The sequence below is a fragment of the Lonchura striata genome, chromosome 10 (genome assembly GCF_050655825.1).
Source record: "Lonchura striata isolate lonStrDom1 chromosome 10, ASM5065582v1, whole genome shotgun sequence".
In the NCBI taxonomy this organism is placed as follows: domain Eukaryota; kingdom Metazoa; phylum Chordata; class Aves; order Passeriformes; family Estrildidae; genus Lonchura; species Lonchura striata.
In genome coordinates, this window is record NC_140712.1 from 12955053 (window position 1) to 12966766 (window position 11714).

At 51.6% G+C, this 11714-nt stretch overlaps 1 protein-coding gene across 1 annotated transcript; it reads left to right on the forward strand.

Moving 5' to 3' along the window:
* Nucleotides 1-2149: 2149 nt before the first annotated feature.
* On the forward strand, nt 2150-5249 carry BCL2L10 (BCL2 like 10). Its single transcript, XM_021537374.3, has 2 exons — nt 2150-2599; nt 4082-5249. Exons 1-2 carry the CDS (start codon nt 2198-2200, stop codon nt 4211-4213), a joined length of 534 nt encoding a protein of 177 aa, XP_021393049.1. The 5' UTR covers nt 2150-2197; the 3' UTR covers nt 4214-5249.
* The last annotated feature ends 6465 nt before the right edge of the window (nt 5250-11714 follow it).

The following is an 11714-nucleotide window of genomic DNA, read 5'->3' on the forward strand; positions in this document are numbered from 1 at the left end:
TGCTTCTGAAATATCTTCTGGAAACACCCAAGGGGAACCACAGCAAATGAGAGTGAGCAGCTCACGAAAGTACTTGAAATGCCATCTCAGTTCCCCCTGCATTCAGGAGGTGAGAACTCGGATTGTTTTCCTGCTCAGAAGGATCACAGCTAATGTAATGTTTTCTTTCCAGATCCTTATTGCCATACCTAGGAAGGAATTGGAAAATGCAGGGTATGTGTTTTGTGGGAGCTCCTTGGGTTGCAGCAGGATGCCAGTAAAAAGCTGGGCACTGAAATTGTGTTGAGGGTCCAGGCTGTGACTTTTTGGGTAAACCCGATGTGCAGATCACCTGGAGGTGCAGCAGTTCAGCTTTCTGCCTTGTCAGGAGAGACTTGAGCTGTGGCCAGCTGCCCCCTCGACTTAAGTGTAGGTTTTATGGTTAGCGTGAAGGTGGCTAGTGGAAGTGCTCAGTTTAGTCACTGAAAAAAGCACCTTCTTAATTTTTGTGCATTATTTCATTTCCCCTCTTCTGAGGGCCTGGGGAAAGTGCTGAGCCAGCTTGTTCCGTGTGACATCAGTGCCCAAACTGCCACCGGATCCAGTGAGAATGAGTCTGACATTGGATCTTGCACGGAGAAATGCTGTGGGTTTTGCACTTCAGGGCCAGTGCCTTGTGTGTGGGGGTGCATGGGCTTGTCACCTGTGAAATCACCTCTTTGTTCCTGAGGTAATGGTGAAAACATCAACCAGGATGGGCCTCAACTTCCCATCAGATAAATGACACTTAAGGAACAGGACACTGAAGTATCCATTGTGTTTTTTACTCACTAAAGGCTGTCCAGGGAAGCTTTGGAAAACCCGTGTTTTTGAGATTTCCCTGTTGGTATGTCAAGCTATATGTGTCAGAAACACCTCTGTTCCATAAACGTGTGGAGAGAAGGGAGCTGTAGCTGGGGCCGACTCTATCAGACTGCTCTGTCCTGTTAAACAAAAATGCTATATAAACAGGAAGGGTGGAAAAGGATATTGCTAGAGAAAGAGCAGCCTCTCCCTCTTGCACTCCTGCTGTGAGGAATGCAATAGGAAATTCCTGCTCTAGGATTAACAATCATAAGAAAAAATAGTTTTAAAAGCATGTGTGTAAAGCTCTTATGAAAAGTAAAGATCTCATTCCAGCCACTGCTCTAACACATAAACAGACTCTATTTCCCCGCTTCAAAACAAAACAAAAGCCAAGTATGGGGATGTAGAACTAAAGTTCGCCTTAAGAGGGTCTCTAAGGAATCGGGCCAATTCTTGATAGCGATCTGAGAAATTGCAACAGGATTGATTCCAACCCCCTATTTTTAGATTTTCTAATGGGGATGTAACATGGAGACAGCTGTATCTCAAGATAGATGGAGTGTAGCCAAGCAGCCCTGTGTTCAAGCGTTGGGCACCTTGAGCCGGCTGCGGCACGGGAGGTGCGAGCGGCCGCGGTGCCGGTGCGGTCACCGCAGGGCTGTGTGTGACAGCGCGGTCACAGCCACCGTCAGCCCCGCACCTGCCGACGGCACCGAGCAGGGGCACACGGCGGGGGTTCCCTGTGCCGGGCCGGACACCGGCCCTGCGGCGGTGCTCACGGAGTCTCGCTGGGCTGGGAGGTGTCGGAGCTCCCCGCTGCAGGGGAGGTGTCCCGGGCAGCTCCGTGTGCTCTGCAAATGACGCCCTTGGCCAGTGTCTTTCTCAGCTGCTTTACCTAACACAACAGTGTGAAGGGCCCGACCTTTACACCATGGAAGTCCCAATCCTATATTTTGCCGGTATGTTCATAGAAAAAGCAAAGGCTACTGAATTTGCTGGGTAAAAACTCACCCCATGACCCTGAAAAACTCATATCTCCTTTGATGAAAAGAATACCGGTTCGGGCGGCCCACTAATGTGGAACAAAAAACCCAGAAAGAATTAAGCATTTGAGAGCCAGCACTCGGTATCTCGCTCGGCTGCCCAGCGAGGCCCACAGCAATCTGCCGCGGACGTTACAGGGATGCGGGCGGTCCCCTCCCGGTGGGAACGTCCCGTTTGGCCCCGCCCCGGAGCAGGGAGCGCCCGGGGCGGGCCGGGGCGGGCCGGGGCGGGCCTGGAGGAGGGGCCGGGCTGGGCCGGGCGGAGGGCCCGCCCCGCCTCTTAGTCGGCGGCAGCTGCTGCTGCGGGGCCGCCGCCGTGGGCAGCCGCCATGCCTCGCTCGCTGAAGGAGGAGACGGCGCTGCTGCTGGAGGATTACTTCCAGCACCGCAGCGGCAGCGCCGCGCTGCCCCCCAGCCCCACGGCGGCCGCGCTGCGGCGGGCGGCGGCCGAGCTGGAGCGGCAGGAGCGGCCCTTCTTCCGCTCCTGCGCGCCGCTGGCGCGGGCCGAGCCGCGGGAGGCGGCCGCGCTGCTGGGCAGGGTGGCGGCGCAGCTGGAGGCCGACGGCGGCCTCAACTGGGGCCGGCTGCTGGCGCTCGTGGTGTTCGCCGGCACGCTGGCGGCCGCGCTGGCCGAGCGGGGCTGCAGCGACGGGCCGCGCTGCCTGGCCGCGCACCTGGCCGCGTACCTGGCCGAGGAGCGCGGCGAGTGGCTGGAGGCGCACGGCGGATGGGTGAGCGGGGCCGGGGCGGCGGGGAGCGGCCTGCAGCGGGACCCTCGCCGGCTAGCGGGGCAGGACAGCCGCGGCTCCGTGCCGCGGCTCGTCCCGGGGGGAGACGTGCCCGTGTGACTGCCGGCGATGGGCGTGCTCCCGGCGCTGCCCATCGCGACACGCGGTGTGTCCCCGGGGCTGCTGCCCATCGCGGCACGCCGCGTGTCCCCGGGGCTGCTGCCCATCGCGACACGCGGTGGGTGCGCGCTGGGCCATTGGGGTGCCTGCGGGGACCCGGTTCGCGGCGTAGCCAGATCCCGCCGGGTGCCCGGGCTTGGTCCCGCTGGGATGCAGCCTCCTGATACCGCAGGAGTGATGCTGCTGGGTGAGGGAGCGAGGTTTGCCTTCCCCTCGGGTCCACAGCCTGTGGATTTCGGCGAGCAGGCTGGCACAGGTCCTCTCCCAGGTGTGAGCACAAACCTGTGCCTGTTCTTAAGTACATCTGCGGTTGTTCCAGTCCGTCCCGAAGCCGGTCACGTCCGGCCTGGGGAGGAAGGTGTGGGCATTTTGCCCCGAGAGATGCACACTTGGAGATACAGCTTTTAAGGCATTGGTGCAGCTCTGCCTGCGTTTCTGAACAAAATGTCAGCTATCCCACAAAACTGCTCGTTTCCTATTTCCAGTCCTAGTGGAATATTTTATGTCAGTACAAATAAGCACTAAAAATAGAAAGGAGGGGAAGTAGCCACTGGTTTTGTTGACTTTTCCAGAGACCAAAATGAGCTTGGTTTTCCAGTGGTCTCTGGTCCATCTGGCTACTCAGAACAGTAGTGATGGTTGGCTGCAGCATACACTATCACTTAGCAAAATTGGCAAAATCATATTGCCTGTTCACAAAATCAAAGTGTAAAGAACAAAGTTCCGGAAGAAATTAAGAGTATAACTTGTTTACATAGACATCTGCGGAGCTGAGTTCAAACACGACCATCTGGAGTTGTATTGCTGCCTCTTCTGATTATCACAATGATCTGGGAGAGCAGCTGCCAGCTTTGCTCTGTCATAGGTCAGCTCTGAACAGTGTCCACCCGGCCCTTCCAAGAGAGTGTGTAATCAGTCCCACATCCACCGAGATGGGACTGGCTTTTGCCTCCTGTCTTAAAAAGTGGAAATTTCCATATCCTGTTTTAGATGCTTTTGGAAACTTGAAGTAGGAGGAACAGTGCTGACAACTTCCATGAGAAACTTGCCTAAAAGGGCAAAAATATGTAGTGACACACTGAGCATCTCAATAGGAAGTGTCCAATTGTCTCTTTGAGCAAAGTATGTGAGCGCTCGTTTTGCCTGTGCCCAAGGCAGTGGGTTTAGACTTCCATGATTGGAATAGAGACTTCTGCAGCTGGCAGAGGCTGAGCTGGGAGGATGAAACTGCGCTCAAAGGCTTGTTAAAGAAATCCAGTTAACTGCAAGCTGACTAACTCGGTGTCCTTTCTGTTGCTGTTGCAGGATGGCTTCTGTCGCTTCTTCGGCAGACACGGCTCGGAGGCGGCCGAGCAGAGCAGCACCATTGGCAATGCCATCATGGCAGCGGCGGCGGGCATCGGCATGGCAGGATTGGCTTTCCTCTTGGTGCGGTAGGCCCACGAACGGATCTTGCCGAGGGAAAGTACTCTCAAAACTGACAATGTACCAGATTTCACTTTATTTTCTATAGAACAGACCCTCTAAGAAGAAGTCTATATTTTTAAACTGGCTCAGAAAACTGCCTCACCAAATCCTTGACTATAAACTGCTTCACTCACTACCCAGTAACGGCACAAACAAATGTGTACTAGAGCACCATTTGTGCATGTTCAAAACCTGTTGTCTCCAAACATCCTCTGGACTTTCTTTTTTGAAGGTGTAACCTAAACTTTAGCATGGTTCATGTACTGTAACTTCTGAGTGCTTGATGTTATGCTAGGAAAACATTATGGTGGGCTTGCTACTAAACCCTCTGTTCAAGACGTCTTATTTGCGTGGAGGCAAGTTTGGAACCCGCGTTCATTAATGCTGTAAAGTGGGTGAACGTTGACTGTGATCTAACATGGTTTATGTCTTCAAACGTGGTGCACAGCACTTGTAATCAAAAGGCAACTCACTTGTTGATTTAGGGCAGTTGGTGCCTGTGATGCTAGAAGCATTGGGGCTTAATGTAACATAAGGCTGAATTCATTACACTACAAGAAGGTAAGTATTGATACAGGACAGTAATGGCTGCAGTACTGGTTCCTACTGAAAGGAAAAGAATTTAAATATTAAACCTTAATTGGTATATTGAAATCCAGTGAAGGCTGGAATTTCTCTGGATTTCCCTTACAAAGCGAGAATTTCCATATATCTTAATATATTTTTGAAGTATTTATCACTGTATAATACTTGTAGCCATGACATCTTTATTTTTGTTTAAAACTTAATGCTTGTTCTTGTCACTCTAGTGCGTATCAAGCATTGTCTTGTTTTAGTAATGTTTCACGCTGTTTTCAAAATGCTGTGTATTTCTTTCAATGGTTGTACAAATTGCCTTATGTTTCTAGTAGCTCTTGAATAATGTTCCTGGGTTACTCACAACATGTACAATTTTACTGTGGTGACTGCAAAGGCAAATAAATGTTGAATATTTTTATTTTAGAAACCCTTTCTGATTATTAGATCGGATGGGTGCTGGTGCTCAGACAGTGAGTATTTTGGTGGTTGCCTGGATGCATCAGTTTATAGTGTTGGTGCTTTGACCTGAGATAAGGACTTGTGGAGCACCAGAGCAGTTTGATACCAGTCTCCAGTATAGTCCTGCAGTCCAAACTAGAGCTAACACAGCCTGAGTGGAAAATCCCCATCCAAGAGGTCCATCTTCACCATTGTGATTGGAATCAGCCTGGTGGTTTTGTAGGCCAAAGCTTTCCAAAGTTTACTAACATAGGTGGGTGTAATTAGGCTCCTCTGAGAGCTGCTCCTGCTTGTAGAGAGTGACAGAGCTCTTGTTTCTTCTCTGCCAAGACTTGCTGCTGCCTCTCTCACACGTGCATGCATTTTTACTGAAACTGGAGTTTCTGGTACATGTTACAATGACAACTGTGCAATGTGTTGGTGGAGTTCAACCTGCTTGGATTAGCCCTACTGAGCAGCTGTACTCTTTGAGGGTGTTGGGCTTTACTCTTCTAAAGGTGCTCTCATGCTCCCCTGTCTCCAAGCTGGGGGCTCTGATGCCTGTGAAAGCTGCAAGTTCAGTGGGCAGCCGACTTCCTCTTGGGAAAGCTCAGCCTGGCAGCCAGGTCAGCATCACTGTGGCTGGCAGTGGCCACCCTGCTTCTCCTTCTGCTGGCCACTGGGCTCTGAGGCAGGCGTGCAGCGGCCACAGCCCCGCGCTGGACAGAGCAGCGTTGTGCTGGCTGGCCACAGATGTGGGGAGAAGGACAAAAAGGGGCATTCAGGGATGGTAAGTCCCACGGAGGCAGGAAGGAGCTGGTGGTCCTCCCCCTCACACTGCTGGCTCTGAATAAACGTCTGCTTGTTCTCCAACTTCCAGTTCTCTAAACTCCAGCTTGCCTCCTCTCAGCAAAGGGATCAAGAGTCCATGGTGCAGGACTGTGCTCAGTTCCTCTCTCAAGTTCCTACAGGGATGATGCCCATGTGTGGCAGCTGAGTGCTCTGGGTATCTGCTTGCAGTCATCCAGGCAGCTGCAGTGCCCCAAACTTTGTCCCCAGTGGGAGTGAGCTGGTGGGTCTTGGGAACTGAAAGTAGTTTCTAAAACGTGGGATGCTTAGAGGGAACAACAGGGCAAGAAATGCTCTAAACAGAGGTCAAATGTCTCTCTTGTGCCAAACAGAACGAAGGTAAAATATCCGTATCTTGATTTTCACTGTAATCTGATCTGGCAGGCTCCAAAAAAACAATAGCAGAGGATATTTATGCTGGCTTTTACAGCGTGCTCTGGGAAAGTGAAAAAACCCCAACAAACCCAGCCTGGAAATGTCCTTTAACAGTCACATCAGCTTTTGGTGTAAACCTGACCCTTTCCAAAGTGCAGCTTGAAGATCATCTGTCAGTCTTTCTTGGCCTGGGAGAAGCTGGGAGTGGGATTTCTAAGAGCCAGGAAAGCTGCAAGGCTGAGTCAGAAGGCTGCAGTGCAGCTCTGCAGTGAGTGGCAATATTGGCTGGAGCCAGGCTGCTCTGGTCTCTGCTGGGAGCCTGTGCTCAGTCCCCCGAGAGCAGGGGGCACAGCCCAGGCTGCTGGAACCTGGCACAGGGGGGTAGCTGCCCACCCTAGCCAGAGCCATGCTCCTTGAGCTGCTCTCTGCTGACATGGGAATGTAGGCTTGAAGGCCACAACTTTAAACACTGGAGCCCTATTGATTTCAGGGCAGTTCAGACTAATTTACGTTTGCATGATTTCTGATTAAAAAAAATAATAATCATTTCAGTTTCAGCCTGACAGTTTGTCTCAATAATGTAATGTATTTCTCAATTGAAAACTGCTGCTCATCTGCTTTTCTGCTACAGAAAAGAGAAGAAGATGCTGCTGTTCCTTCCTTTAAATGCAGAAGGGGAGTAGGTGGTGTTTCAGTACAAGGCTGTGTCTAATCCTCAGGGCAGCTTTTGGCTCTTGTACAGGTTCCTGGGCCTGTGGTGGATGCAGTAGGCTCATCCTATCTGGAAATTAGCAATTCCTGCTGGGCCCCAGCGTGCCTCTGCCTGCAGAATCCTGGCTTTGAGGCACCAAGTGCTGGCAGGACTTTGCATTTGAGGGAAAAGGAGTGAAGGTGCTGGCTATGCTTTTCCACCACCTGGCTGCTCATACCAGTTTTCCTTCCTGCTCTGCTGTGTATGAAGACCTGTGGAGGGCTGAGGGATGGGGGAGGCAGTGTTATGGTGGTGCTCACAGTGGTCTCCCAGGAGCTGTCAGTGTTATCTGCTGGTGCTGCACCTGCTCCCTACCCAGCTCTGTTCTGAAGGGGCACACATTGTAACCACGGGCCAAGGTTGCAGTGCTGTTGCAGCAGCCCAGCTGCTCATTAAAGGAAAAAGCAATTTACTCATCAGTCTGAAGAGTGCTGACCTGGCCAGTGGGTTTCTTTTTAACTTGGAAAAAATGAGGCACTGTTAGAGCTCAAAAAAACGTGAGTTGCAGGATGGTGTTATATGGCAGGTGGTGAACTGCTTTGCTGTGGTATGCAAAACATCTGGTCTGGCACGTCTCACTGGAGAAATTGGTGCTGGTGCTGTGTCCTTTTCTGCCCATGCACACTGCAGGGTGGTACCCAAGCCTGGGTAGGACAGGAGAGCCCTGTTACAAATGACTTAGCAATTGGACAGCCAAAAAATCCCCCAGAGAATCACTGGAAAGAAAAAAGGCCAAGTGCCACAGCATTTATTCACACGATTTCACTTCTTGTGTTCATTGTATTTAGGTAATGAAAACAAACTTCTAGGTTTCACTTCTGTTTCTCCTTACTGACTTGAGCTGTGTTGTCCTTGCCAGGACAAAATGCTTTGTGAGGAGAGCAGTCATAGCTGGGAAATCACTTGCTTTCAGGTTTAAAAGGTATCAGTGTAATTCCTTCTTAAATGCTGCCATTACTAGGAACAGATTTAAATTTTATCTTCAAACTGTTAACAATTATCCTGTCACTAACTGAAGTTTTTAAATGAGAACAGAGTTAAAAATAAAAACATAAAGTCCTGATTTACTTGAAGTCAAATGCAGGGAGTCTAAAAATCAACTCTCTGCTGAACTAACGAGATCATTTTGTTGTATTTTTTCTCTGCCTGGGCTTGGTCTATTTGTTTAATTCAAATGAGAGGTGGAAGAGAGGACCTGGCTTTCTTTGCCAAAGCCTCTTTTCAAACAGGCTGTGTCTCTCTGCCCAGCCTGTGGTAAGTTTCTAGCACTACAGCCTGGAACTGATACTTGCCCATTGGCAATCTCATGGTTTCTGGATGTTCACCCAAGCTGGTGTGTGTTGCACATTTCTTTCCATTAAGAATTAAACCTGTCAAAATGACTGCTTAAATTCAGCTAGGGCCACGCTGGCCATGGAGATGAGTGAAACTGTGGAGGTCTGTAGTAAGAGACTGCAGTGCAGGGCATTGAAAAGCCTGTGTGCAGAGAGCCACTGTAGGCACTGCAGAAAGCTAGTGTTTTCTGGATTTAATCCCTTTAATGATTCTGATCTGTCACTACAGTTCACTTGAGGAAGTTCTTGTGTTTGACCCAACCTGCTCTTTTGTTTGTCTCTGAACAGCTCAGGGCATGGTGAGCAGCAGCAGGAGCCCCACACCCTGCTTACAGCATCTGGTACTGTCTCTTTGTTATCAAATGTGGCTTAAACTCTTAAGAAGCTGTGTGGGGAAGGGTGGCCTGGTTCAGTGTAGCACAGGGGAGACTGGATGTGGCACCTGGAGCTCTGCTCTGGGCAGCCTGCTCTGCAGCCTGACACCAAAGCCAGGAGTTCTTGCTGGCGCTTTGAATTTGCAATGCATAATAGTAAAAGGGCAAAACCACTTGACTTCATCAGAGGCTGGGGACAGAGCACTGTTTGTAGTGTGCTACCTAATGGCTGGTTGGCTTCTTCCTTGTAGCTATTACTGTCTTCAGGAGAATCCCAGGCTGTTGTAATTAATTTTGAAACATTAATTATGAAGCTTTACGATGAGCTCATTGGGAACTTCTAAAATGCAGGCAGAGCCGTGTGGCTCGAGTGAGGAATCGGTGCAGGGAAACTCCTCACTCTGGGAATTGCCAACAAAAGCTCTCATCACCCAACCTGTTGGAACACAGGGTGGAACCTGCTGCTCCTGTGGCTGGACATGGCTGCTTTGTGCCCCAGCCAGCCTGGAGCTTTCCCCCCTCTCCTTAGACAGAGGATGTGCTCCCAGAGCTCCCAGCAGCTGCCTGCTGGCAGCACAGCCCTGCTGGGGTGCCCTGGCAGCGTGGGCATGGCTGCCTCTTGGTGCCAAGCATGAGCCCATGAAGGAGTGGCCATACAGGTGCTGTCCTGGGTGGGTGGTGGTTAGATGAGTCTCTGATGATTCTGATGCATGAGCAAGAACAAATTCCACCAGTCGTGTGTAAAACAACCTTGTGAAACGGTGGTGGCGTGATCAGTGGCAGCTGGGAGCTGATGGCGCTTGACAGGCGAGGCAAATGTTTGTTTCCTGATATCCAGCAGAGATTTAAATGTGGAGACAATTATACTGGGAGCTTACAAGTGATGAGGTTCCCTGAGCATTTAATACCTGAGCTGGATTGGTGGTGTTTCCAGGTGCCAGTGCTGCTGAGGAGGGGCTGCATTTCTGCCCAGGCTGTGCTGGATCCTCACACAGCCCCATGCAAAGCAGCACCACTGGGCTGTGACAGGCTGTGGCAGTGTTCCTGTCACAGGGGTGTGGGGCTGTTGCACAGCCACTGCCTGCTCTGGAAGCCTTGGCCTGCCGTCAGACAGTCAGTAAGTGGTTTCCATCCCAACTCCACAGAAACCCCTGAGCTTTCTGGCTCTGAATAGTCTGTCAAATGTGCAAGGTTTGAATATTTTCCCCTTTTTTTTTCTTTTTTTTTTTCCCCACACACCTACGTGCCCTGAAGGACAGAGACCTGCAGTGCCTGACTGGCAGTCCCAGCCTGAGCACCCCTCCTGCTAGGGCTGCTGCACAGCACAGGTCACTCATGGCTGTGGCAGGAAAAACCTGCCATCCTGAAGTGTTCTCACTGCCAGTCCTGTGGGCAGCTCTCTGCCACAGCAGCATCACCCTTCACCTCATGTAGAAAAAGGAAAAATAATTCCTCATAAACTCTTTTGAAAAAGGCACAAAACAGCACAAATGTTGCCTGCATCTGTTTTTAAATAAAAGAAAAATCATCTGGGCTCTTGTGTATTGTCCTTGATGTTCAGAGCAGAACACCTGCCACTCTGAAACCCTTCCAGGTTTCCTGGTCTCTTTTTCCAAGCGAAGTCCTGCTCCATGGGAGGAAAAGGTTAAGCGTGGGAGTGAGCAGGGTGAAAGATTATGTGAAACAGAAATCCCGGCGCTGTTTGTTCTGCCATCTGCTCCACGCTTGATCCAGGCTGTGGGTGGTTTCCCAGAGTGCCCCTGCTCCCCTTCCTGCACGCTGGCAAAGGGCTTTGAACTGTTGGAGCCACATCCCCGCCGTGCCAGGGAGCTGCCCTTTGGCAGGGTGCAGCTGGGTGCTGCCAGCAGCTGTGGGCAGTCCTGGTGGCCATGCTGGAGCTGCCACCGAGAGCCCGCTGCAGCAGCAATGCACAAAGCCTGGGCTTCAGCACCTTTGGACAAGCTCTGTGGGTGCCAGGGGGGCCCATCCCTGCAGGGATGCACATCCCCTGCAAGGAGCAGTTGCAGGATGCTCCCCGGTGAGCAGGGCAACCCCTGCCCGTGTGAGGTGCTGCCACCAAGCCCACGGAGCAGCAGGGCAGGCTGAGCCCTGCTCTGCTCTGGCCACACACCATCCTGCCTGTGATGAGATGTGCTGAATGTGGGAGGGTGGAGGTGGCAGGTTTGTCCCTGCTTCAGGGACAGCTGGTGAATGAAAGGTGAAATCATCTTACCCCTAGAGCCCTTTTCTGCTCTGTCTCCTCCCCCAGCCCCCTTTTCCTGCTCTCCTCTGGTCCCCAGGCTGGCTGTGCCCGGGGCTGGGGGTTGTGCATTCCTTGTTCCACATCCCCCTCTGCCCCCTGCCCACCCTCCCCACAGTGTGCTCCCCACTTGGGAATGTGACCTTGCTCTCTAGATTATTTACAGACAAAATATTGCTGCAGGCCTGAGGAAGGGTTTTCTGTGTTGTTTTTGCTTTTTTTTTTGAGTGACTGGATTCCACAGAAACTGAATTATTCCAAGGGCGTGGGGGGCCTGGTGGGAACGCTGTGCTCTGTTTGGGAACAGGCTGCCTGCAGCCATCTACCCTGGCCAGCACAGGGATGCTAGAGGCTCTTAGTTTCCCCAGCTATATGGAACAATCTGTCTCTGGTTTTCTTGGAAAAACCCACCCATTGCTCAGGGCAGGCTGCCAGGACGGGACACAAGCAGTAACAGGGCTGTGGCACACATGTAACCAGGACCTGGCCTGCCTCCCAACGTGTGTGTGAG

Excerpts from the sequence above, each read along its gene's own strand:
- BCL2L10 (XM_021537374.3), top strand. The coding sequence starts at position 2,198 with ATGCCTCGCTCGCTGAAGGAGGAGACGGCGCTGCTGCTGGAGGATTAC. Across the intron at positions 2,600-4,081 it reads TGGAGGCGCACGGCGGATGG|GATGGCTTCTGTCGCTTCTT; the intron begins GTGAGCGGGGCC and ends TTGCTGTTGCAG.